This window comes from Protopterus annectens, chromosome 13.part0 (assembly GCF_019279795.1).
Source record: "Protopterus annectens isolate FY-2018-M chromosome 13.part0, PAN1.0, whole genome shotgun sequence".
NCBI classification, from domain to species: Eukaryota; Metazoa; Chordata; order Ceratodontiformes; family Protopteridae; genus Protopterus; species Protopterus annectens.
The window spans coordinates 1102092707-1102118050 of NC_056747.1; the positions used below are offsets into that span (position 1 = coordinate 1102092707).

At 44.5% G+C, this 25344-nt stretch overlaps 1 protein-coding gene across 1 annotated transcript in view; it reads right to left on the reverse strand.

The window, feature by feature from the left end:
• Window positions 1–25344, reverse strand: part of FAM117A (family with sequence similarity 117 member A) — a gene marked incomplete in the record, with an annotated part of 933427 nt that overhangs the window by 566915 nt on the left and 341168 nt on the right. Inside the window, 1 exon segment of the mRNA XM_044055073.1 lies at window positions 654–867. Within this exon segment, the coding sequence (XP_043911008.1) occupies window positions 654–867 (214 nt within the window).

The window sequence follows — 25344 nt, forward strand, 5'->3', positions numbered from 1 at the left end:
TCACTGAGACTAAGCAAATCACTGCCACAACTACATAGGGTGCCACTGGAAACTGACTATTCTGTCCAAGCGGTCTTATTCAAAATTGCTTAAAATACTAGCAGATGTATCCAGTAACTTTCATGCTCTATAAAAATAAATTTTACTGAAGCATAATAAATACGTTTGTTTAGAGTGGTTTCATAATAAAATTACTATAAGGTGGCACCCCAGGAGGACACCAGACAGCCACAGCAGCACTTGGCACCTTTCTCAGTGGGTGTAATTAACAGAATCAGAAAATATGTTTACTGAGACAACTTGCAAGCAAGAACTATTTAATACTGAAGGCATCCATTGCTGACTGACAAAAAAAGCACTACTGGCAGTTTTATTCAGGCAACAAAAGACTAATGAAAGAGTGCTGTCATCTCATAGGCAGGTTACCTTCTAAAGAGCACACAGCAATATTGCAACCATGAAACCCTACTGGACTGTCTAAATACAGATTCTGAATTATGCATACGACTTACAGCAGCATTAACTCTGTTAATGTACAAACTATAGCATGCTTACTGAAACAAAACTCCCTTCTTTCTGCCTCTTTCAGCAGCATCATAGACTACCCAGCTCACTGTTACACAGCAGTGCAACAGTGTGATACAAATAATTACCCATTTCTAGCCCATCTGTCACAGTGGTTTTGGCTTCTGTAGGGATGGGACTTCGCTGTGAGGCATCACTGTGACTAGCTGGAGAAGCTGCTAATAGAGCTGATGAAGGAAATGGTTTGTGCTCTACTTGCGTGAGTGAAGGATCACTTTTGAAGCCACCAATGCAGTGCTGTACAGGCTCCGGGGCTCTGTGGCCATCAGGAACATCCATTACCTGAAAAAGAGCATCAGTTCAATTTTAAACATGTCCAAATCCAGAGGTGCTACAAAGAAAACTACAATTTGCTCTGCATTGGTCTATAAATACGATTAATGTTTTCACAATGAAGCAAAATGGTTATATAATATAAACAAGCCTTACATAACAGAAATCAGACAACAAGTGGTATAAAACCTGCTTACTTTCTTCCATGTTGGTAAGTTTTCCTTATTGCTAGACAGAACAAAAGCAGTATTTCCAAAATTTCACAGTAGTCAAGTCTACACCGTTCTAGAGACATGATTTCATACTGAAAAACTGTTTCAATGATTAGGTTCATAGGTAGGTACTAGGCTATCGGCCCTAGGGCCTATACAAGCCTAGCAAAAAAGGTACCCTGGCTTTCGCCACCCAAGAAAATTATTTACTTGTGCTCCCGTCAAGCAGAGCCACAGAGGTGATTCCTGGGGTGAATTTCCTATTTCCCATCCAATCAAGATTTTTCTTGAAGAGAGCTAATGTGGAGCTTTGCTTGACAGGTAGTCTGTTCCAGAGTATGGGAAGTCTCTGGGAAAGGAATCTATCCCTCCAGCATGTCCTGTTTATTGTGGTGAGAAGGTTTAGGTCCCTAGAGCGTGTAGCTCGGAAGGAATGGGATTTCTTTAGGTGGAGCATGTCCAACAGCTCAGGGTTTGACATAGCTTTGTATGTTAGGCAGAGATCGCCTCCGAGTAGGCGATATGCGATGGAATAAAGCTGGAGTTTGTTGAGACTGTCTGCGTAGGGCATCTGAGGCCAGTAATCCTCTGTGAGGTATTTCTGTGGCCTTTCCAGTTGTTGAAGATGTCTTGTGAGGTACATACCAAAAGGGGCCTTGTGCTCTATAATGGGTCTGATGAGGGATGAATAGAGGGGAACAATGACTTCTTTTTTCCTGGATAAGAAGCCTTTTGTGATAGTGTGCCACGAAGAAGGATTTCCTGACTACCGTAGCAATGTGTTTATCAAAGGAGAGGCTACTGTCCACCTGTGTCCCAAGGTATCACACTTTCGGTGTTAAGTAGACTACCACCTATGTGGTAGCTCATGGGTACAGAGTTCTTACAAAAGGGATGACAATGCACTTTTTGGCATTGAGCTTGAGGCCATGGCGCTGACACCAGACATCTGTCTCCGTGAGGCCCTTCTGTAGGACGTCTACATCATTTGGGGACTCAACTATGGCTCCCAGTTTGCAGTCATATGTGCTAGCCTGTACTTTAGAAAAGTAGATGCCAAACAGGAGAGGACCCAGGACTGAACCTTGAGGTACTCCACTCGTCACTGGTCTGAAGCTGGATTTGGAGTCTGCTACTTTCACAGTGTGGGTTCTGTCAGTAAGTCAGTTGGCAACCCATCTTGTGAGACAGGGATTTATACCTAGTTTTGTGAGTTTATTTATAATTCCAGAGTGGGGGATGGTGTCAAAGGCCTTGGCGAGATCTAGATAAGCTGTGTGAACCACCTTACCCTCGTCTACGGCTTTCTAAAGCTAAATCTGTCAAAATTAATATAAAACCCTCAACTGGAAGTCTACAAGAAGAAAGCAGGGAGGTAAACAATTCGGCAAATAATGACTATAATAAAATACTTGCACTTTTATAAAGATCTTTAAGCAGAGATGAAATTTGTAAAACACTGTTGTGAAGGACAAAGTACAGATAAGCATGGGAGGACTGACCATCTTTATGTACATCCTGGAAAGGATTTCTGCACTGGTCCTAAAGGGACCATCTCTTACTCGGCACCCATGGTTCATGAATCACTTCAGAAAGATGCAAAGTAGTAGAGCTTACATTCAATGCAAAGAAAGTACCAGCAGTGAAATACTTTGATATAACAACCGTCCAAGCTTCTAAAGCTTCAGGACACCTTCTACACACTCAAACCATTAAGCATCTTGAGCTGACCTTACTAAAAAAGATAAGTTTGAGTAACAAGCCCTTCAGAGATTTCATTCCACGTGAGACAGGGAGGCTGAGCCCTGAGAGGACATAGCCAAGAATAAAAATATAGACGTATATGCATACCCTGGCAACGTATTCTCAAAAAACAAAGGAGAAAGAGAATGGCTACTGCAGCAGTGATCATTCAAACTTCTACAGTTATAGTAAGTTGACTCATGCAACTGCATTATGTTCATCATACTGATCACTGCTCCAGCAGCATTAGCTATATGGGTATAGATTACCCTAGCAAACTACAGGTATCTTCCTAGCCTAGCAGCATTTTACTAACACCCAGAATGATGCCTCAATACAAACAGAAACTGATTGACTTAACTGGCTTAGTTTCTGGTGTCATTCTAAGGGGATCCAGTACTTGACAGCCTGTGAAGACATGATCGACAGACCACGATGCTTTACCAGAGATGGCATGCATCTGTCCACCCTGGGCTTCAGGGTTCAGGCAAGGGCTCTTGCCTACCCCATAGTGCCTTTTTTAAGCAATGCCATGAGGTCAAAACTACCAGCATGAAAATTTCTTCAAAATGCAAATTAAAGGTCAGGCTGCTAAACGATAAGAGTCTAAACCTGAAATTGCATTCATTGCAATCATTCGTAACCCTGGAAGATGCTGACATTTGTGCAGTCACAAACCTAGTTCAAAGTTGCGGAGACCACACCAGCCATACCAGGTTACTCATCCTACCATGCACTCAGAACCCAAACCGTGGACAGCAAAGCAAAAGGAGGTGGTGTTGCAATATACATTAAAGACACACACACCTCCAGGCTGTGGAAACAGTATGACGCACAGGAGACACTCCAGGTGCAGTTAACTGTTGACAAGACCCCTATTCAAATCATAGCTAGCTACAGGCCTCCAACTTTGACTCAAGATACCCACTCCACCTATCTGCACCTCTTCGAATCTATCAGGATTCAACTCTTTACCCTGATCCTGGGTGACTTTAAACTATCCAACCACAGATTGGAAGAACTACTCGTGCCAAAACACAAATGCCCAGAGATTCCTTAATTTCACCAATGCAAATGCCTTGGACCAGCTGGTCGATACACCCACGGTGATATCTTGGACTTGGTATTAATCAACATGAGTAACCAATTGCGGCATCCCTACAGTGTCATCGTCTCTGGTAAGATCTGACCACAAAGTGGTCACTTTCGAAGTCACAATCTCCCCCTGCCCCCCCCCCCCCCAGTTAGGGTCAAACAAAAAACTTCTCCAAAGCTGATTACAACCGCCTGAAGGAAGGTATAAACAGCTTCAGAGCCCCCTGCCCCTCCACAGGAACTGGCACATGTCCAAACCTATACCAAAGTACTATACGAGCATTTATATAGCCACATGGAATCAGGAATACCAGACAGGACAAAATCCTCCTCCTCAAGGAAAGGTAAACCTGTCTGGTGGACATCTACAATAAACTCTTATAATAAAAGGAAAATATTGCTTTCCAGGACCAAGAAGGAGCAGGTGCCTAATTGGAAGCGATCTCTCCTTAGCCTGAACAAGCAAATAAGAGCACTAGTGAAATCCTCCAAAGAAAACTTAGTCCAAACTGGCCACATTTACTAAAGACTATCATAAAGCCTTCTTCACATATGTCCGCAATCACAAAGGAAGCACTCAGATCTGCTCAGAACTGGTCAAGGACATCACACACAAACGTCGTAGATATAGCCAACCTGCTGGCAGACAGCTTCAGTGAAAACTTCACCCCTCTGTCCCCCCAATCAGTAAATCAGGGCATCTCCAGCACCTGCTCCCCCTTCCCCTCATCTCCAAGGAAAAAGTCATCACTGCCCTCTCAAAGGCAAAAAATACAGCCACCATGGGACCTAATAACATGAACTCAGGCAGGAACTTGCAGTACCATTAGGCACCATATTCTACAAAAGCCCGAGTATCAGCTTTATCCCAACCGAGTAGAGGACAGCCACTGTCATCCCTCTGCACAAAAGTGGAGCTTCCACCAATCCAGGAAATTGTAGACCCAACAGCTTAACTAGTCTGATCTACAAGGCCGTGGAATGGATCATCATGGACCTTATTAACAAGAACAGTGGCAACTTCCAAATACTCAATCCCACACAGTTTGGCTTCGTCAAGGGGAGGTCATGCCTGTTAAATCTGGTCAACGTCTTTGAGACAGTCACCAAAGCCATGGATGAGGAGAAGACTGCGCACCTTGACCTGGTCAAAGCCTTCGATACTATTCCCCACTTGGGTATACTAAACTCTCCACTAGGCATCAATCCATAGGTTACCAGATGGGTAGCAAACTGGCTCACTGATAGAACCCACCTAGTCAAAATAAGGAAAGCCAGCTGAAGCAGTAGACCTGTAATGAGCGGTGTACCCCAGGGATAGGTCTTGGGGCCTCCTGTTTGTGATGCACTTTTCTGAGATGCAGACCAAGTTTGCAAATGACTGCAAGCTGGGCGCGGTCATCAATTCCCCTAATGATGGACATCCTTCAAGAGGGTCTCACCCAAACAAATGACTGCTGCTAGAAACACTGCCTCAAACTGAATGCAAAAAAATGCATCATCCCCTTTGGGGAGAGGGATGCCCACACAAATGATCACAGTAATAACAAGGTCCTAAGCACCCAATCAGTCATTAGGAACTTGGGCAGCCAAGTTGATAGCAAACTGACTTTTGACCACTATATTGCCTCCGTTGTTTGGAAAGCTTTCTACATGGCCTCCATGGCCCACCTCATTAGTCAGTCCAGGGACAAGGAGGTCATAACATTCCTGTATTCTTCCCTTACAAGACCCACTACTGAGTACAATGCCCCTTTCGGCATGCACCTCACAAAGTATTGAAACACAGGTGCCCAGTAGAAAGGTAACTGGGCACCTGTGTTTCAACATTTTTAACATTTGGGCTGGTTTGGATTTGTTTGTTTACCTCACAAAGTACATGAAGCAGCTGGACAGACCACAGAGGTTACTCACAAGGAGAATCCAGGGCCTCAAACATCTACCCTACACAGACAGGCTAAAAGTCCTGTCCCTCTACTCTGTCTCATACAGACTCCCCACCCCACCTTGATGGGACTGCTACATATCTGCAAGTCTAGCTCCACTTGAGTAACCCTCACGTGTGACCTCAACCTGGTATGCGACATCAACAGGACTTGGTGGGACAGATGTGTCCCAGAGACTCCCCCTCCACGTCAAGCAGAGTACCTCATTACCCCTTTTTAAGCACAACCTGAATAACTGGATGAGGAACAGAAAATACACCCCTGGGATTCCACCTGTGTCCCTACTGGACAGGTGCATCGGATGTGGACTTGTGGGAACATGGACTAAATTCTTGGCTAGGCTTGCAAGGGCCTCAGGGTTAATAACCTAGCAACTTCCTATGATCCTTATGATCTGAGCGGTGGAAGGAGAAGCAAAGTTTGATCTAGAGCTAGAGAAGAAATTAAGCTTCCTGTGCTTTGTAAAAGTATGTACACAGGACCAAACAGTAGCTTCTGAAAAAAACTGTAAAATACAATCATTTCTAAAAAGCCAAGACCCTGGTAGGGTGTGGGCCATGACCTTGGCTAAATTAGTTTGGTTGTGTAAGTACAACAAAAGGTAATAGTCTTAACCATTTGGAAATGTCTTTTTACATGCATTACCTTTACAAGAAGACAATCCAAAGATCTGAAAAAATGAGTGCTCATCAAGATATTACCGAGTCACCTGTGGACTTCCGGTGTATGGAGCATTTTCTCCCCCTAATTTTCAGGAAGGAAAACTGGGAGATGGATAGTTTGGCTTAAAGTAAACTCTGACACCACTTTAGGCATAAAAGGATTAGCTTTTAAAGAAACCATGCCTGTGGAAAAAGAGAGAGGTTTGACTCAGCATAAAAGCTTGCAACTCAAGAGCCTCAGGTCACCCAGATTAGCTGGTTTAAATAAAGTGTTAGCTCCTCTAACATAAAATTAAGATCCTAAGGAGGGGATGTGATGCCCGTGCACTGACCAAGCTATCAAGGAGCCTCAATCCTCACCGCTAACACCAGTGAGGGGTGTCCATATAGGGAAAGGATAATAAATACAAACACACAGTAAAGTACAATTTCCCTTAAGAGCACACAGAGATCACAGTCTGGAGCTGGTTTCTCCCTTTCTCTCCAGGTCAGACTCCCCACTGGTACAGATATAGGGTCCAGATCTCAGCCTAGTGGGCAAGCTAAAACCTCAGTCACCCTCTTTGTTCAACCAGTGCTTCGTGTCCCTACTCAAGTAACTGACACACCCACTTTGAGACAAGAGTTATATACAACCACATAGACACTCCTGGAGAAGGCTGGCACAGGTTGTCTAGCTGTGCTCCTTTTACCCAGACTATACGGTAGTACCACTTGCCACCACCCACTAACATTTATCAGCTACTAAAAGGCCCTTATGAAAGGGTGTCCAATTATTACTGTGCAAGATTATTATCCAAATGGTAAGTGCAACTGAACAGTCAAGGCTTACTGGAGTGGCTTGGCCAGTATCACTATATACATGCAATGTACTCTAGAGCTTAGATTATCTCTACACAAAACAGTCACGGTTGAAAGGTTTGAAAATATTTAATAATAAATAATAAAAACCTAAGACAATACTTACTACACAGTGCTAGTCAAGCGATAAGATCACAGAGAAATACTTAAAATACAGTAGAAAAGTTCTTGCATCAATGCAGGAAAAAAAATCTAATCTTCCTAGTTCCTAGCTATATCTAAGAGAAAATACAGTTCTAATTAACAGAAACTCAGAAGTCAGACAGTTTGATCTTGCAGCTGGTCAGGAAGCCAGAGCAATAAAATAAATTATACAGTAGCCATTAACTCTGGCCTCAAAACAATAGGCAGAATGCCTCCCTCTAAACATCTCTGCTCAAGAGTTTTAGATCAAAGAATTTCACAATGCTTGACTTATTGGCTTTCTTACAGAACAGTGCACGGTTACTTTTTTTCCAGTTCAACATTCATTTTTCCAGTTCACAAGAGAACAAGCCTGTGGCTTACATTCATATTTACAAATGACAGAATTATCTACAAATTCTATCTAGCTAGGCTGGCAGCCTTTACCTAACTTCACACCCTCCCAGAGAACTCAAGCTAGTGTTTCAAGGAACCCTTAAAGAAATGTTGCTTCAGAGAGTTAGGTCTGAGTATACCTTAACCCATTTAGCTGTTTTCCAAGCTCATCTGTGTCGGCATTGTTACTCCCACTGCGATGCTGCATTGACATATATGCTTGCAACCCTAGGCTCCATCTTAGCAACTTGGCATTTTGCTGGCTGGCTTTGTGTAACCATGTTAGGTGATTGTGATCTGTCACTACAGTGAATTTTCTTCCATAAAGATAAGGTTGAAACTTCTGCAGTGCTCACACTATGGCTAGACATTTTTTTTACAGCTGCACAGCATTCCTTCCCTGGGTTGGAGCCTACCACTGGGTGCTCTTCTCTCGCTGAGGAAATCTGGCTAAGAACAGTCCCCACCCCATAATATGAAGCATCCACCTGCATAACAAATTATTTGCTGTAATATGGACTGGCTAACACAGGGGGTCCTCCCAAAGCTTCTGGAATGCCTGCTCACGTGCTGTGGTCCACACTACCTTAATCTGGCCTGTTTTTCCTCGTCAGGTCTGTGAGGGGAGCAGCTATGGTACTATAACTGGGAATGAACTTTCTGTAGTACCCTGCTGTCACTAAAAATACCCTCACTTGCATTTTGTAACAGGTGCAGGCCAAAGCTGAATGGCTTCTACTTTGGCAGGTTCTGGCCTGATCTTACCACTCCCCACTCTATGTCCCAGGTAGGAGACCTCTGCCATACCCACCTGACATTTGCTCATTTTAATGGTAAACCCTGCCCGCTGTACCAACTGCCCAGCACCTCCTTGACATGTTGAAAGTGCTCTTGCCAGGAGCGGCTGCAGATGGCAATATCATCTAGATAAGCAAGGGCAAACCCTCCTGCTCCTGTTAGGATATAATCTATCAGCCTCTGGAAAGTCACGGGGGCAATTGTCATCCCAAAGGGCATCTTTGTTAACTCATACAAGCCAAAAGGAGTCACAAAGGCTGACTTCTCTCTAGCACTGGGAGTCAAGGGCACCTGCCAACAACCCTTGGTAAGATCAACGGTGGTCAGATACTTAACCCACCCAGCTGCTCTAGGGGCTTGTCTGTCCTAGGCATGGGGTAAGCATCTGACTGCGTGACTATTTAAATGTCGTGTAGTCTACACAGAACCTGGTGCAACCATCCTTCTTTGTCACAAGCACTACTGGGGAGGCCCAGGGATTGCTGGACTCGAATTACCCCTAGTGCCAACATCTCCTGTATCTCCTCCCTCAGAGTCTGTTTGACACTCTCAGTCACCTTATAAGGGGCCTGCCTAATAGGCCTTTGGGGTCCTGTATCCACCTGGTGCTGCAACAGGTGGGTGCACCCTGGTTTCCCCGTGAACATGTCCCAAACACCTGTAACACTGCTCAGATTTCTTGAACCTGGATAGGAGATAGCTGTTGGGACATTACTACTCCCTTCCACTGAGGTGTCAGTCCGAGCCTCACTGAGGAGATCAGTCACCATATCTCCCTCAGACTCCTCCTGCAAGCTACTGTAAATACTCAGCACAAGGGCCTCCCTATCATGGAAAGGTTTCCTCATGTTAACGTGGTACAGTTTGTGCCCCTGCCTAGCAGTTCCACCATGTAGTTATCATTTATCTTTGCCACCTTGTAGGGTCCCTCCCAAGCTGCTTGTTGCGTCAGGAATGAGAACCATTACCTGCTGCCCTACAGCATACTCTCTAGCTTGAGCATTCCTGTTATACCAGACCTTTTTCTGCTGCTGGGCTTCTGCCAGGTTTTCCTGGGCCAAGCCCATAAGTTCCCTGAGGTTTAGGACATATGCCACATGCTCCTTGTGAGAGTCGCACTCACTTTCCCTCTCCTCTCAAATTAAATCTACATGTCCCCTCATACTATGCCCATAAAATCAAAGGGTGAAAAACCTGTGGATTCCTGGGGAACCTCTCTGTGAACAAACAGATGGGGCAAATTTGTCCCACTCCCTCAAACTGGTCTGCACATTCACGCAGCATGGACTTGATTGTAGAGTTTAACCTCTCAACAAGACAATTAGTCTGGGGGTGGTCTTCAGGTGATTCACCCCAGTACTTCCACAGATAAGCCAGCAGGTCTGACATGAAATTGGCACCTCTGTCAGTCAGTATTTCTTTTGGGAAACCTACCCTGCTGAAAATCTACAGCAAAGAATTTGCCACCTTTTCTGCCTCAATAGAGGACGCAGCCACTGCCTCAGGGTATCTTGTAGCATAAACTACTACCACTAGGATATACTTTTTCCCTGTGGAACTTGGGGTTCTCAGTCCCCACAATATCCATAGCTACCCTCTGAAATGGCTCCTCAATCACAGGCAAAGGCATCAAAGGAGCTCTCACCTTGTCTCCTGCCTTGCCTACCTTCTGGCACTGCAGTACCCGGTTACATCTCTGGAAATTCCAGGCTAGTAGAAGTTCTGCATAATACATCTCTTTGTATGTTTTATGCCTATGTGACCTGCAAAGGGAATATCATGGGCTATGGCTAGAAGTGCCAGGTGATGAGCTCTAGGCACTACCAACTGATGTACCCTCTCACCTTCCAACCCTCCATCAGTGGTCCACTCTCTGTACAGTAACCCTTTGTCCCAGTATACAGAGTCCCCTTCCCTTGAGAATCAGGTGCCTCACTAGCTACCTGCCTCAGACCTTACAATGTAGGGTCTGAGAGCTGAGCCAGTCTCAACTCTCTCTTTATAACCCTTCCCAGCTCCCATTCCACAGGACATCTGGCATCCTCTGACAGTGCTACTACTCACCTCTACCTTTGCAGTCACTCTGTCCAAGGGAACATTAATACCCACAAGCAGCTGCGGCTCACCTTCAGTCCCACTGCTACAGCGTAGCTTCCTCCCTGAAGTAACCACCTGACCAGTCCTGGCTGCAATTATGCGGCCTGTCTGGGTCTCCCCCAGGCTACCAGACCCACATGCTCGTCTCAAAGCCTGACTGCGTGTAACTGCATAAACACATGGTACTGCCTCATTAACATCATTCCCTATCATGACATCTGCAGGATCTTAGTTCGGTACCCCTGTTGCCTGAAAACTTACTACTGGCATTTTGTCTTCCCCACTTACTGGCTCTCAGCTTTTGTTCTCCACCTTGCCTCCATGGACATCTGTATGCCACATGGCCCCACTGGTTGCATTTAAAACATTTAACCCTAGGTCCTGGACGTGTACCTGGACTAGTGGCTTTGCCTGCTACTAGCAGCTTCTGTTGGGGCAGTCTGGGCTGCCCACCATGGGTTCCTATAGGCCCATGAGCAGTACTGGGGGGTCCCTTTCCTGTGCAGGGATGCCCAGTTTGCTAAGTATAGGTCTCCCTTCTTCCCCAACTCCTCTGAAGTAGCACATTGTTCATCAGCTAACCAGATCCTCATATCCTCAGGCAAAGTGCTAAGGGCTTGTTCCTCACCAAAAGTTCTGCCAGCCCTTCAAAAGTGGTGACCTGACATCCACTCACCCACCTATGAAAATAAGTGCTCAGTTCAGCAACATATTCACACAGTTTCATCTGCCTTGCATCTATGCTCATGAAACATTTTCCTACAAGTTTCAGGTGTTAGCTTAAATAAATTCTAGCAAGCAGTGCTTAACAGTAGTATTATTAAAATATTCACAATCAACAAGTTTAGACAACACAAGTACAGCTTTACCATGGAGTAAGGGATCAGGAAGAGTACCCAGGGCCTTTGGTCAACATCATACTATTTACATACCTTCTCAAACATATGAAACTATCAAAATGATCCCCCCTCTTTAAACTGCGGAAAAACATTACTGACCTTTTGTGCTTCTGGGGTCCGGTTACTCCCTTCCCCATTACCTCCATGACTCTGGCGAAGAATCAGCATCTCCCCTTCATGTTGCCTCTGCCTTTCCTTTTCCTTGGCTTCCAGGCGTAGCAGTTTCTCATTTGCTTCAGCCTGCAAATATCACAGTTTCTCATTGTCCTCACACTCTAGACGCCTCAGCCTCTCAGCTGCTTCTATTTCCAAACGTCTGGCCTCCAACTCAAGTCTCTACCTCCAGATGGATTTTTAAGTCCTCTGCAGAAAGGTTGAGCTGTCTCATTCTAAGTGTGGTACATCTCCACTGCCAGTCTGATTGTCCTCCTGGTTGTTGTCTTCTGATGCAGCTGTGACCAAAGCTGTAATCATACCTGCCGTGGTCAGGTTTCCATGCACCAGTCCCCTAGTCTGGCACATCTCAGCTTTCCATACTCCTCTGCTGACATGCTTTCCTGCTCTCACTGACTGACTAAGCTAACAAAAGAAATAAAACAATTGTGATCTGAATTCTGAGTATTCACTGCATGGCTGATTTAGGAGTGCAAAAATCTTCAGAGATCACTAGACACAAGCTACAGGAATTCACATTACCCACACCACTACAAGTCAATTAGTATTTACCAACCAATTCATGTGGTGTGGCTATCCCACCACTGTCAAACAATATGCGACGCCTGTGCACTGATCCATTAATCAAGGAGCCTCAATCCTCACCACTAACACCAATGAAGGGCATCCATACAAGGAAATGATAATAAATACACACACAGTAAAAGTAAACTTTCCCTTAAGAGCACACAGAGATCAGTCAAGTCTGGGGCTAATTTCTCCCTTTCTCTCCAGGTCCCCAATAAGACTCCTCACTGTTGCAGTAGAATTTCTTTTATTGCTCTGTAATCTGAAATGAATCAGTGGTAATGTGTTACCAATTCAAGGACAAAGAATTAGGGCATTTTAGCATTTGTCTTGAGAACATCCAACTCACCAGTACACTGTGTTCTATATGTAAGTTTATCTAAGAGAAAGCACACTTCTAAAATACAGCTGGGAACTATGAAGATTAGATTTTTTTTTTTCTGTATTGATGTCAGAACTTTTCTACTGTATTATTTTAAGGATTTCCCGAACTCTCGACTAGCACTGTGTAGTAAGAAGTATCGTCTTGCTTGTGTTTTTATTTATTAAATATTTTTAAACCTTTCAACTGTGGCTGTTTTGTGTAGAGATAATTTAAGCTCTAGAGTACATTGCATGTATACAGCGATACTGGCCAAGCCACTCCAATAAGCATTGACTATTCAATTGCACTTACCATCTGGACAATACTATTGCATAGTAATAATTGGACACCCCTTGATAAGGGCCTTTCAGTAGCTGATAAATATTAGTGGGTGGTGGAAAGTGGTACTACCATATAGTCTGGGTAAAAGGGGCACATTTGGAGAACCTGTGCCAGCCTTCCCCCAGGAGTGTGTGTAGTTGTACATAACTCTTATTTCAAAGTGTGTGTGTGTCTGTGTGTGGTGTGTGAGCTACTTGGGCATGGGCACAAAGCACTGTTTGGAAAGAGCGGGTGCTGGAGGTTTTAGCTTGCCCACTAGGCTGAGATCTGGACCCAATTGCTGTGCCAGTGGGGAGTCTTAATGGGGACCTGGAGAGAAAGGGAAAAACCAGCCCCAGATTGACTGTGATCTCTGTGTGCTCTTAGGGGAAATTGGACTTTACTGTGTGTATTTATTATCCTTTCCTTATGTTGACGCCCCTCACTGGTATTAGTGGTGAGGATTGAGGCTCCTTGATAGCTGGGCCAGTGAATGGGCATCACAGGGGACACTGGTTTTCTTGGAAGCCTCTGATACAGAGCCCCTTTCATATACATTTTGACATAAGAATGTATCGAAAGAACAGGATCCATGGACAGACATGCTGAAATGGTTGATAAATGAACCTTGACAGAGGAATAAAAAAAGATCACAGGATAGTAACTTGCACAAATATTGTAAAACCAGAGAAGAACTAGTCTTGAATGGGTGCTGGGTATGTTGTTGGCACCAACTAGAAAACCTTTTCCACTTACTAAATAATTTTCTAGTAGTAGGCTTTCTTGCCTTTATTAGTACCTGTTGCACATCCACAGTAAAGATGTGGCTAAAGGGAATTAAGACCTTATCATCCTGGGAGACAACTGAAGTTGACAGATGTTGGGGTGTGTCAAACACCCCTATTCTTGTGCGAGTAGATCCAGTCTGTGAGGAAGCTTGTGAGAACTACCCCTGGCCATTTCCAAAAGAGAATCATGGTTGCCTGGGTCAGTATGGCACCACCACAATGATATAACAGTTATGTGCTCATAGCTATGCATCTGTGTAGAGTGTTTTTGTCCTTCCTAATCAATGGGTTTCAGATCTGACCTCAGATGCAAGTTTGGCTACTTCTAAAGACTTGGATCTCTAGCTTGAGCTCTTCCCTTTACCCATAATCCTCCTTACCAGTCAGAATGACTTCAGATAGAGTTTGCCCTCTTCAGCTTACGATGTGTGTAAAACAGCTATCAGGTGGCAACAGTACAAAGAAGATTAAAACGTCTTCTCAGTGAAACAACTACATAAAGTACGAAACAAAGGAGGAAAGAGCTGGACTTCATCAAAAGGCAATAAATTCTTCCTCAGGTCAAACTAGGAGACTAAGGAATTAAAATAAGCAGGAAGGGGATGGATGGCAAGAGGTTGAAGAAAGATGAAAACAGACAACACAAACTAGACAACCTCTCAAAGACGTCCCCTCTGGAAGGATTAGGGAGACATACCTGCTGCACTTGGGGGTGAAAGGGGAAGCAGACAGAGCACAGCATGTTTGGCCCAATTGACGGAAAACAGTTTCTGCCACCACAGGGTTGAAACCACTCATGATGGAGTAAGATGGAACTGCTCAATTTGTCTGCTAGAATGTTTGACTTCCCTGGGATATGCACTGCGAAGAGAAAGACAATGAAGAAAATCGCTCATTGTCACTGATGTGAAGATTAGCTTCCAAATGGGACCAAGTGCTTCAGACCATCCTTCCCAAGTAATACCCCCCAAGTGCTTTGCAGACCCACCACCTAGTACGCTGGGATACGAATTGGCCAGTATTTCACAGCTTGTGGATATTACACGCTCTCAAGCTCCTCCCTTACCCATAATGCAGCAGTCCCCCTCATTCCCCAGATCCCATTTGTAGGGTATGTATGATGGAATAAATTTATAGCTTTAGATGGATAGTCACTATCTGGAGCTCAAATAGAAGGAAATTTGGTTCCTCTAATGTTCTCCCGTTCTTCCAGAAATCCTAAAGGGAAGAGTAGTAGGGGGTTGAAGAATGAAAACAGACACAGATGGAACATTGCAATGAGTACATATCTTTATTTGATGTTGTCATTTTCATTCATTCCTTAACATATGGGACAAAGTCCCCAGCTATTTGAATCTCAGGTGGAGTCAAAGGGAGGATATTCCATAATACTGTAGAGCCGAAGTCTGCTCTTCCCTTTGAGACCAGATCTAATTTGGAATAAGTAATAAAGGTATGTGAATTGGCCCATGGTGCAGACGCATAACGTCCAAGGACGTCCTAGATCGAAAGGCTGATGAAGTTGCCATGGACCTGGTTGGATGGGCTCTTAAAGGCTTTGGCAATGACTGATCAAAATTTTTATAGACAAAAGAAATACAATCAGTCACCCATTTTGATAAATTTACTTTTAAAACTGGTTGACCCAATCTAGTTTCTGATAAGGACATAAAAAATTGATCTGATTTTCTAAAAGTCTCAGATCTGTGAAGAAACAAATATAATTATCTGTAAACATCTAATGAGGGCAAAATGTATTCACCTTTGTTTGCAAAATTTGGAAGGAACACGGGAAGGTTAATAGCTTAATGTTAGATCCTGAACCATGTTAGGAAGGAAGGACTGGTTCTTAAAGACACCCTATCCCTATGAAAAATTAAATAGAGACTTAAGAAGATAAAGCTTGAAGTTCTGAAACTATCTTAGCTGCTGTTATGGTCATCAAAAAATAGTTTTCCAAGTCAAGTATTTCAAATCACATTTTGCAGCCAATTCAAATGTTTTTTGAGTTAAGGCCTGTAACGTCAAATTCAGATACCAAAGTAGAGTAGGTTTTTTAAAAGGTGGTTTGAGTAGATAGGCATTGTTTTATAAAGGCTTTGCAAAAAAGTAATGAAGCCAACGTAGAATTATCAAGTCCTATATGAAAACAGGAAATAGCAGCTAACTGAACCTTGACCGTAGAGGGACTAGCCCGTTCATTAAAGATGGAAGCCAGGAATTCTAGAATTTTATATATAGTTGCTGAAAAAGGGTCCACATCATGTGTCCAAAGGACAAATCTTTTCCATTTGCTTTTATAAATCTTCCAACTGGAAGGTTTGTGGGAAGATAAAAAAAAATGCAGCGTACTGGAGAAGACACCTTAGACTGTCTGGCTATCAACGAAATTAGAGAAACCATGTGGTCAGTTTTAGGCACAAAATGCCCGGATGAGTAATGTGTGTTGGGTGAGACAGGAGGAATTTGGGGATTAAGGGGGTTGGGGATAACCACAGAGCAGACCTGGGGCACATCGTGAAGGACAGCATCTCTCAGTGACTCTCCTGGCAGAGGGATTAGGGCAAAGAACCTGCTGCATTTGTTAAGGGGAGATACAAATAGGTCACAACATGGCTAGCCCCATCAGTGGAAAATCATTTCTGCTACTTTGGTGTTGAAAGACCACTCATGAGGTCATAAAATGGACCTGCTCAACTTGTCTGCCATCACAACGGATTTGCCCGGTATATTCACTGCTATCAGAAATTGGTCTGAAGAAATCACACATTGCCACACACTAGTAACTAAAGGGTACAATCTGGTCCCTCCTTGTTTGATGCACCATACTACTGATATTGTCGGCCTGAATCACTACAGTCCTGGAAGGGACAGTGCCTTGGAATGCATGCAATGGTAGGAGTACTGCTCTAATTTCCAGCACACTGACATGCAGGTCGGTCTCCTTGGGGGGATCACGTGCCTTGAACAGTCTTCCTCAAGAAATACCTTCCCCCCAACCTGATCTGGATAGTATCTGTGGTAACTAACATCCAGATAATTTCCCACTGAACTGCCACCAAAATAATGTGACGTCCCTTACTATCTTGGGTCAGTAACTATGGGGCTTCAATCTTCACTACTGACTCCAACGTGAGACTGTCACTTAAACAGGAGTAATATTTCACAATTTTCCCCTAAGTGCTCAACAGGAAAATGTTCTATAGCCTTGGGACTGGACTGTATACTTCTATCCACCCCTAATATAACTCCTTATTACACACTTCAGAGCAATGTTTGCCAGTTTAAGATCTTTGATACACTTAAATTAAATCTCATACATCCAAACAGTTCTGGGAAAGCCGGATACGGATTTCCAGCTGGGTCTCTTCCCCAAAATACAGTAATGCTGGCACCAATCACAGTATCTTCATGCCTTTTTAAAGGGGTGTCCAATTTATGAAAATTAATTGAAACAAATAGTAGCAAATGACCTAATCAGCCAGACTTTAGTAGCCCTGGGAATTATCAAAGTATAAGCACTCTCAAATCACTAATGAAAAAACACTGATTGACCAGTCACACTAAGTTAATACAAATATTTAATATTGAGCATGTCTTTTGGCTTTTCCCAGTTAAGAGTAGTCACAGCAGAACTCCGGTCCGCTAATGATTGGCAGTAGATTTTTACATGCCGAGTTGCTGGCCCTGACGCACAATTTTCAACGAAGGTACACCCATTCACGCACGTCTCCACACAAGACGCTCTAGCTGAGAATCTAGAAGGACAACGTCGTACTGTGAGGTGACGATGCTACTGCACCACCACCACCTACTTAATATCAAGCATAATGATTAAAAATATAAAAAATGAAGTTATGTCTTACCACAACGTTCCATCTGTGTTGTTCATCTTTCATTCATCACTGATGGGTTCGGTCCCAAGCCCTCGGAAGAGTCAGCTTATTACCAAGCTCGCGCCAGCTAAAAAAACTCTTGAGCTAAGTCTCTACCCATAATGCCCTTCTCCCTGTTACCTCAGATTGAGTTTGCTAAGAAAAGGAAGTAAAGCAGAGACCACTTCTGCGCAAGTACCCTAGGGCAACCATTTAGACCCAAAGCATCCCCCCAGGACCATTTGGAAGGAGAAGGAGGGTGGGAGGTGATGAATGAAAGAAGATGAACACCACAGATGGAATGTTATGGTAAGACAACTTCTTTATCTGATGTTGTTCATCATCTTTACATTCATCACTGATGGGACAGAATCACAAGCTACCTTGAGGTTAACGGGTGGCCCTTATGGAAGAACATTCCTGAGTACCATTGAGCCGAAGGCAGCTCTCCCTCTGGAGACCAGGTCCAATTTGTAATGACTGAAAAAGGTATGAGGCTTAGCCCAAGTAGCTGCTGCGCAGACGTCATCCATGGAAGTCCTGGAATGGAATGCTACAGATGTTGCCATAGATCTAGTGGAGTACACCTTAACTTTTGACATGGGTTCATTATGGAGGGAATAGATGAAACTTATGCAGTCCCTTAGCCATCTTGATAATGTAACCTTGGAAATAGTGCCCCCCATTTTGGGTCCAGAAAAGGAAAAGAAAAGCTATTTATATTTACGGATAGGTTTGGTCCTGTCTAGGTAAAATCTCAATTGTCTATGTACATCTAAAGAGTGAAGGTAATACTATTCTCCATTGGCAAATTTCAGAAAAAACACCGGTAGATCAATGGTCTGGTTAACAGAGAATTTAGAAAAAACTTTGGGACGAAAGGATAGGTTTGTCTGAAGTGACACACTGTCTTTATGAAGGACCAGATAGGGCCTCTTGATACACAATGCCTGCAGCTCCAAGCCTCTTGCGGCAGAGATAATGGCTACCAGGAACAAAGATTTCCAAGACAAAAACTTTAGGCCACACTTAGCAGGCTCAAAGGGTTTTTGACTCAAAGACTGAAGGGACTAAAGTGAGGTTCCATGGTTCCACGGGCTGTCTGACAGGAGGCCTGAGATGAGAGGTCCCTTTGAGGAAGGTCTTGCAAAGGCATAAAGAGATAAGAGGGGTGCCCATCTATACCATTGTGGAAACAGGAAATTGCCACTAGATGCACTCGTACTGTAGAGGCAGAGGCTCCATTATCAAAAAATTTAGCCAAGTACTGAAGCACTGCAGTAACTGGAGCCAAATATGCATCCAGCATGTTATCCTTGGACCAGATGGAGAACCTTTTCCATTTATCCTGATATAGTCTTCTCGTGGATGGTTTGTGAGAAGCCAGAATAATGTCTCGAATAGACAAGGGGAGACTAGCTTGCCTGGCGACTAATGGAAGTGGAGAAACCAGATTTGGGTGAGTCAACCCTTGGGGGTGAGTAATGAGATATGGTAGAAGGTCCAGAATCCACAGTGGTTATACTAGGTGAAGCCGAAGGAAGGGGAACCAAACTTGTCGAAGCCAGAATGGGGCTATGAGGATCACCTTGCATCTCAACCAAAAAGCTTTCTTTAGAAATTGTGGGATCAGAGGGGTTGGAGGATAAGTGTAAAGAAATACTGTGGGCCAATCCTGGATCAGAGTGCCCCTCGGTGACTCCCCCTCCGGGGGAAGTAGTGCAAAATTGCTGCTGCACTTGGTATTTGATGGGGAAGCAAAAAGATTGCAGCAAGGCTGGCCATAGCTGCTGAAGATTACAAACGCCATCTCGGGGTTGAGGGACCAATTGTGGGGCATGAGGATGCATCTGCTCAGTTTGTCCGCAATCACGTTGGAGTTCCCCGGGATATGCATGGCTATCAGAAAGCGGTTGGAAGCTATCGTCCACTGCCCAATTCTCATGGCTTCTTGACATAGGGGGTAGGACTTGGTTCCTCCTTGCTTTGATGTAGCAGACCACTGACATTGTCTAACTGAACTGCAACTGTCCCAGAAGGGAGCGCTGAATGGAAGGCCTGCAATGCTAACAGCACAGCTCAGCTCTCAGTTCCAGAACACTGATATGCAGGTGGGCCTCTGAGATGGACCATGTGCCTTGGACAGTCTTTCCCTGGAAATGGCCCCCTCCACCCAATCAGGGAAGCATCCGTGGTCACAATGGCTGTTGGCTGAGGGGGTTGAAATGGGTGACTCCAAAGTTCTACGTCTGGCCTCATCCATCAAAGCAGGTCTTGTTTGCAGGAGTTGATTATTCGAATTTGGTTCATAGGTTAGAACTAGGCTAACTGCCCTTATGAGCCATTTCAAGCCTAGCCAATTACCCCATGTGAGAATCAAACCCTGCACCTTGCGTCTGTAAGGTAAACACCTTAACCATTTTGCCATCCTCCCACCCTAAAATTCTGTGTTACCACCATACATTTCACTGCCAAGTATTGAACCCAGGACCCTGTGCAAAAGAGTCAGTGCAAAATACCACTATGCCAAATCATCTGTAATGGAGAGAGTGAGTTTGGGAACCACTGACACAAAAGGAGTAATTGCAGAATCTGCATATGTAGCTTTCCTAGAGGCACTATTGGAATTGACACAGCCATAGATCCTAGGGCCTAAAGAACTTCTCTTACAGAGACCGAGATAAAATCGCCCGGAGTTGAAGCCTCAGTCAATTGAGTCTGTGAACTGGAAGTGATACCAGGCAGGACTGTGTACTAAACACTGCTCCACTGTGTAGGGGATAAGGTTTGATTTCTCCCAATGTATTGTTATTCCCAACAATTTTGCCAGAGAGTATAGTGCAACGCTGTTACCAGAAGATGCTTGGTGGGGGCGGTAAGGAGCCAGTAGTCTAGATATGGAAACACCTGGAATCCTTTTAGTCTCAGGTGAGCTGCTACCGCTGCTATGCATTTCGTGAACACACTGGGGGCTTAAGAGATACCAAACGGCAGGGCACGGAATTGGTAATGACGGGCTCCTAGCCAGAAGTGAAGCAGAATCCTAGTGCGTTTGTCCATCTTGATCTATAGAGCACATCTAATCGCCTTCTCTTAAAAAGGGAAGGATGGACTGAACCATGACCATCCGGAATTTTGTTTGGATGACAGACTTGTTTAAACTGCTGAGATCCAAAATGGGTCTCTAGTCCCCTGTCTTTTTTGGCAACAAAAAGTATCTCTAGTAAAATCCAGATCCACGCTGGTCTGGAGAGACTGGTTTGATGACTTGGAGACAGCTTTAAAAGCTTTGAAGCTGCTGCTTCCCTTTCACTGGGTGGAACATCGGGAAGTTTTCTTGGAAATTTCGGCTGACAAGGGGAATGGTGTAACCTCTGGTAATGTTCTGCACCCAACGATCGTTGGTGACCAATTGCCAGGCAGCTTGGTGCAAAGTGAAATGACCCCCGACTGCTTCCACAGGTAAGCAATTGGGCCACCCTTCAGAAGCGCTGATAAGGCTGTCCAGAGAGAGTCCCTGGAGCCTTTGTTACGAGAAGCCTTCTGCCTCTATAGGGGCATCTTCCAGAATTGTTAACCCCTCTGCCTCTGGGAGTAGCACCTCCACATGCGGCACGGAAAGGACCCTGGGATTTTTTATGCCACATTTTTCCACCCCTCTGATTCCTGGAGAAGGAGCGTTGAGGGTTGGAGAACTGTAGGCCTACGGCAGACAAGGTTTTTCCATCTTGCTCGCACCTGGTTAACGTGTCCTTCACCTTGGATCCAAAAAGGGATGAAACTTCAATGGAAGCATTCAGAAAGGAAGACTTTAAGGGATCCATGAGGTCACAAATGCTCATCCAGGCATGACACCTCATAAAGCACGGACCAGCTGCTCTTGCCACCTCTTCGGTCATGTGTGACAGCAACCTCATGGAGGAGTTGAATATTGATTCCAGGATTGCGAGCTGTAAGGCCACTTTGTCCCTGACCTTGTCAGACAACTGTCCTGCGAGCGTCCTAGGGAGTTCGGAGATCAGGTCCCTCTAAAGCCTCGAAAAATGTACCAAATAATTCAGGGACCGTATAGCAAAGATCCCTGAAGCAAAAACTCTCTTGCCAAGTCTGTCCACCACCCGGGACTCCCTGCTGGGCAGGTGGACAGTGGGACTTTCTCAGCCAAGTCCTTTTTCATGGCCACCACCACCATAGCATCAACTGGTAACCCTTTGGACTAGTGCAGGTTCTCCTCAGGAGGGGAAAGAATTTTGTTTGGTCTCAAAGGGATCGCTTCAATGGAATCACGGTTTTTCCAAGCACGCTGCACGACAAGCTGGACGAGGTCATCCAAGAGGTAGAAGGCTGGGCACGGAAAGCCTGCAGGAACACGAACTGCTCAGATGAAGGGTTGGAGGGCTTCCAGTCACGTCTCTGCTTTAACATCTCCAGGATGTCTCCGAAGGAGACATCAGGAGGTGACCGTGGGGACTCCACCATCATCGTAATCACGGTCTTCCGTTAAGGACTCCTCGGGTGAGTTCATGTGCTTCCTCTTGCACTTCAGAGAAATCTCCTCAGTGAGGTTCTCTGAGGACTCTGAAGAGTGGGTACCCTGAACAGGGGTGTCCTGCGGCTTCTCTGCCTGGTGTCCTGGGGGGGTGGTCTGCGACAGCTGTAGCTCAGGGGGTGAAAACTGTGGTTCCGACATCAAAGGAGTGCTGCCAGAAGCAAGAGCCCTCTCCATTGCGCCAAAGGCAGGCCCACCGAAAGAGGGTTGAGAGCCCAGAACTGAAAAAGACAACCTCAGGACTGGTGTCACACCCGCTCAGACAAACCCACCCCCACGGATGGAGCCTCAAGCAGGATCGGCGCAGGAGCAGCCATCGGCATAGAGGATGGAACAGAGGAGAGGGGTGGCTCTGTTCCCCGGGCCAACGCACCATCCCCCAATCCCCAGATAGAGAAAGTACCGGTTCAGTGGGAACTGAAGATCAAAGGGACAAACTTGGAGCCAGAGTGAGATGCACTGTAGGTGCCAAGGTGATGGTTCCGAAGCCTTCTGCTCTGATTCTTCTTGGAACCCAAGATGGTCAAAGGAGTGTAAGATGGAGTCCGTGGATAAGACAACTCAAGTCCTGCAGGTGGATGGGTCTTAGAAAGTGAGGGAATCCCCCTGGCTAACAGCTGGTCAAGACACACCACATCATATTCTGAAAAGCTCCTGGTGGATCTAATAGATACTCCAGACGGAGTCAGGATGTTCAAGGAATGGGCTTATACGCTTGGCCAAGAAACAGATCTATGGAGGGGGAGGATCGGTTCCATGGTGCAAGGTCTGCCATGCCAGCACCGAAGTCTCTAGTTTCGAGACTGGGAATAAAGGGGTAAAAATCCAGTGAGGTCGATACAACGCTCGATGCCGAAGTGGCACTCAGGGTTGAAATATTTGGTTCTAAAATGGAAACTAATGGAGTATTTGAAGGTGTACACTGAGCCAAAGTGGCTACAGGTGCCAAAGTCGAAACAGGCGTAGTAAGGTCTATGATTGGTGCCAGAGGAAAGACTGGTGCCAAAACAGGCATCTGTATCGAAGGTTTTGAGATGGTCAGAGCCGAAGAAGACTGAGCCGAAGAGACAGATTTATGATCCAACAATAACTTAGAGACCTTAGATTTCCCAGGCTTGCTCTGATCACCCGATGGTGAAGGAACAGAATGGGATCTCTTTTTGTCCTTAGGAGGAGGGGTTGAGACCTCCATCGCAAAAATGGCATCTGAGAAGGGAGACTTGAGTAACCACTTTCAGAATGAGTTTATTTTTGCACTCATTAAGAGAGCATTGGGTGAAGTTCTGACAAATATCACATGGAGGCTGCACCGAAAGTTGGGTCACTCCCAAACAGTACACACAGTCATCATGAAAATCACTGTTCGGGAACTTGCCCTTACAAGTACAATGTTTAAAACCTGAAGTACCCTTATCAGACATCTTGGTAGAAAAACATTACAAGTCAACTGTATAATCCAACTATAATGAAATCAACTGTTCAAAAAATCAAATATAACAATACACTAGTATGTAGAGAAGAAAGGGAAACACCTGAATAAAGGTTAAAGCTGACAGGTTAAAAAGGAGAATCAATACTAACTATGGAATTGAAGAAATACCACAACGGTGAGAGAAGAAAGGCAGTACCAACAATGGTACTTGAAAGTTCGCCAACAGTATTAACGGGAAGAGAGGAAAGAACAAGGTTAGACAGAAAAAATGATACTAAAAATACTAATCGCTTAGTAAAATATGAAGATATCCAAAAATTTTTACACAAATATCAAAAAAAAAAAAAGATTTCACTTAGCTGAGAGCTCGGCTGAAACGTGGCTTTATGGCTATGCTGCAAACGAGATCTGTGGTAACAGGGAGAAGGGGCATTATTCTGGGTAGAGACTTAGCTCAAGAGTTTCTTTGGCTGGTGCAAGCTTGGTAATAGGCAGACTCTGTTCCGAGGGCTCGAAACCAAACCCATCAGTGATGGATTGAAAAGAGATTAACATCAGATCAGTAATTTCCAATAAACAAACACAGCTCAATCACCACGAAAATGAAATCAATACTGAAGGATAGAAATCCATCATTTAGAAAAGCTCTAACTGATGTAACTGATGTAATAATTTTCCTGTCTGACTAAAGAACTCTCCTTGATCTGAACTAAGATTACAACAGAGCAAAGGCAGGCTTACAGTTCTTGGTGATTCCTTTTTGGGTATCCACTGCATAGTACATTTGTGAACAACTCAACTATATCTGACAACTGACTGAATGTCAACTGTCTTCAGCATGCTCTTTTATAGACTAACCTGTCAACTATTTCAGTTCTAATTTTCATTTCATATTTGCAAATCAACCAACAGCTGTTTTCTTAAAGTTCTTTCCTGTCTTTCAGCTTCTGACAGCAACATTTAGCAACTGACATTCTGATGACATCATCTGCAGATTGGATGAATCTGAGAGTTTGCCTTTAGAATTTCTTCACAAACATACGCAGTTAGAAATGTAAAAGGACACTGTTCAAGCCTTTTAAACATTCGGTACAAACAGATTACAAATCAACATGTAAGAATTTAGAGCATCATAACTAGTCATTGCGGACATATAATAAACAGGATAATCGGAAATTATGTACAAAAACTCAGCCAGGCATGCTAGCACAAACAGTGTCTAATTTCTTCACATTTCTCCCGCATGATTCAAGCACAGTTTTCCAGTGACCCTTGAAAAACACTTGAAAAAAATGGGTCTGTCTAGAAATATCAACTCACTCCTCTCCTGTGCAATCCATTTCCATTGGCATTATAGGTTCACAGGCAAGTACAAGGCTATCTGCCCGAGGGCATCTATAAGCCTAGCCAGAACGTGTTGGCTTTTGCCACCCCCTTAGATTAGTTCCCTGTGCCTTGGTCCAGCAGAGCCATTAGTTCCCTGTGCCTCGGTCCAGCAGAGCCATTAGTTCCTTGTGCACCTATGCAGCACAGCCACTGCAGTGATCCCCAGGGTAAAGTTTCTGTTTCCCATTCACTCGTCAA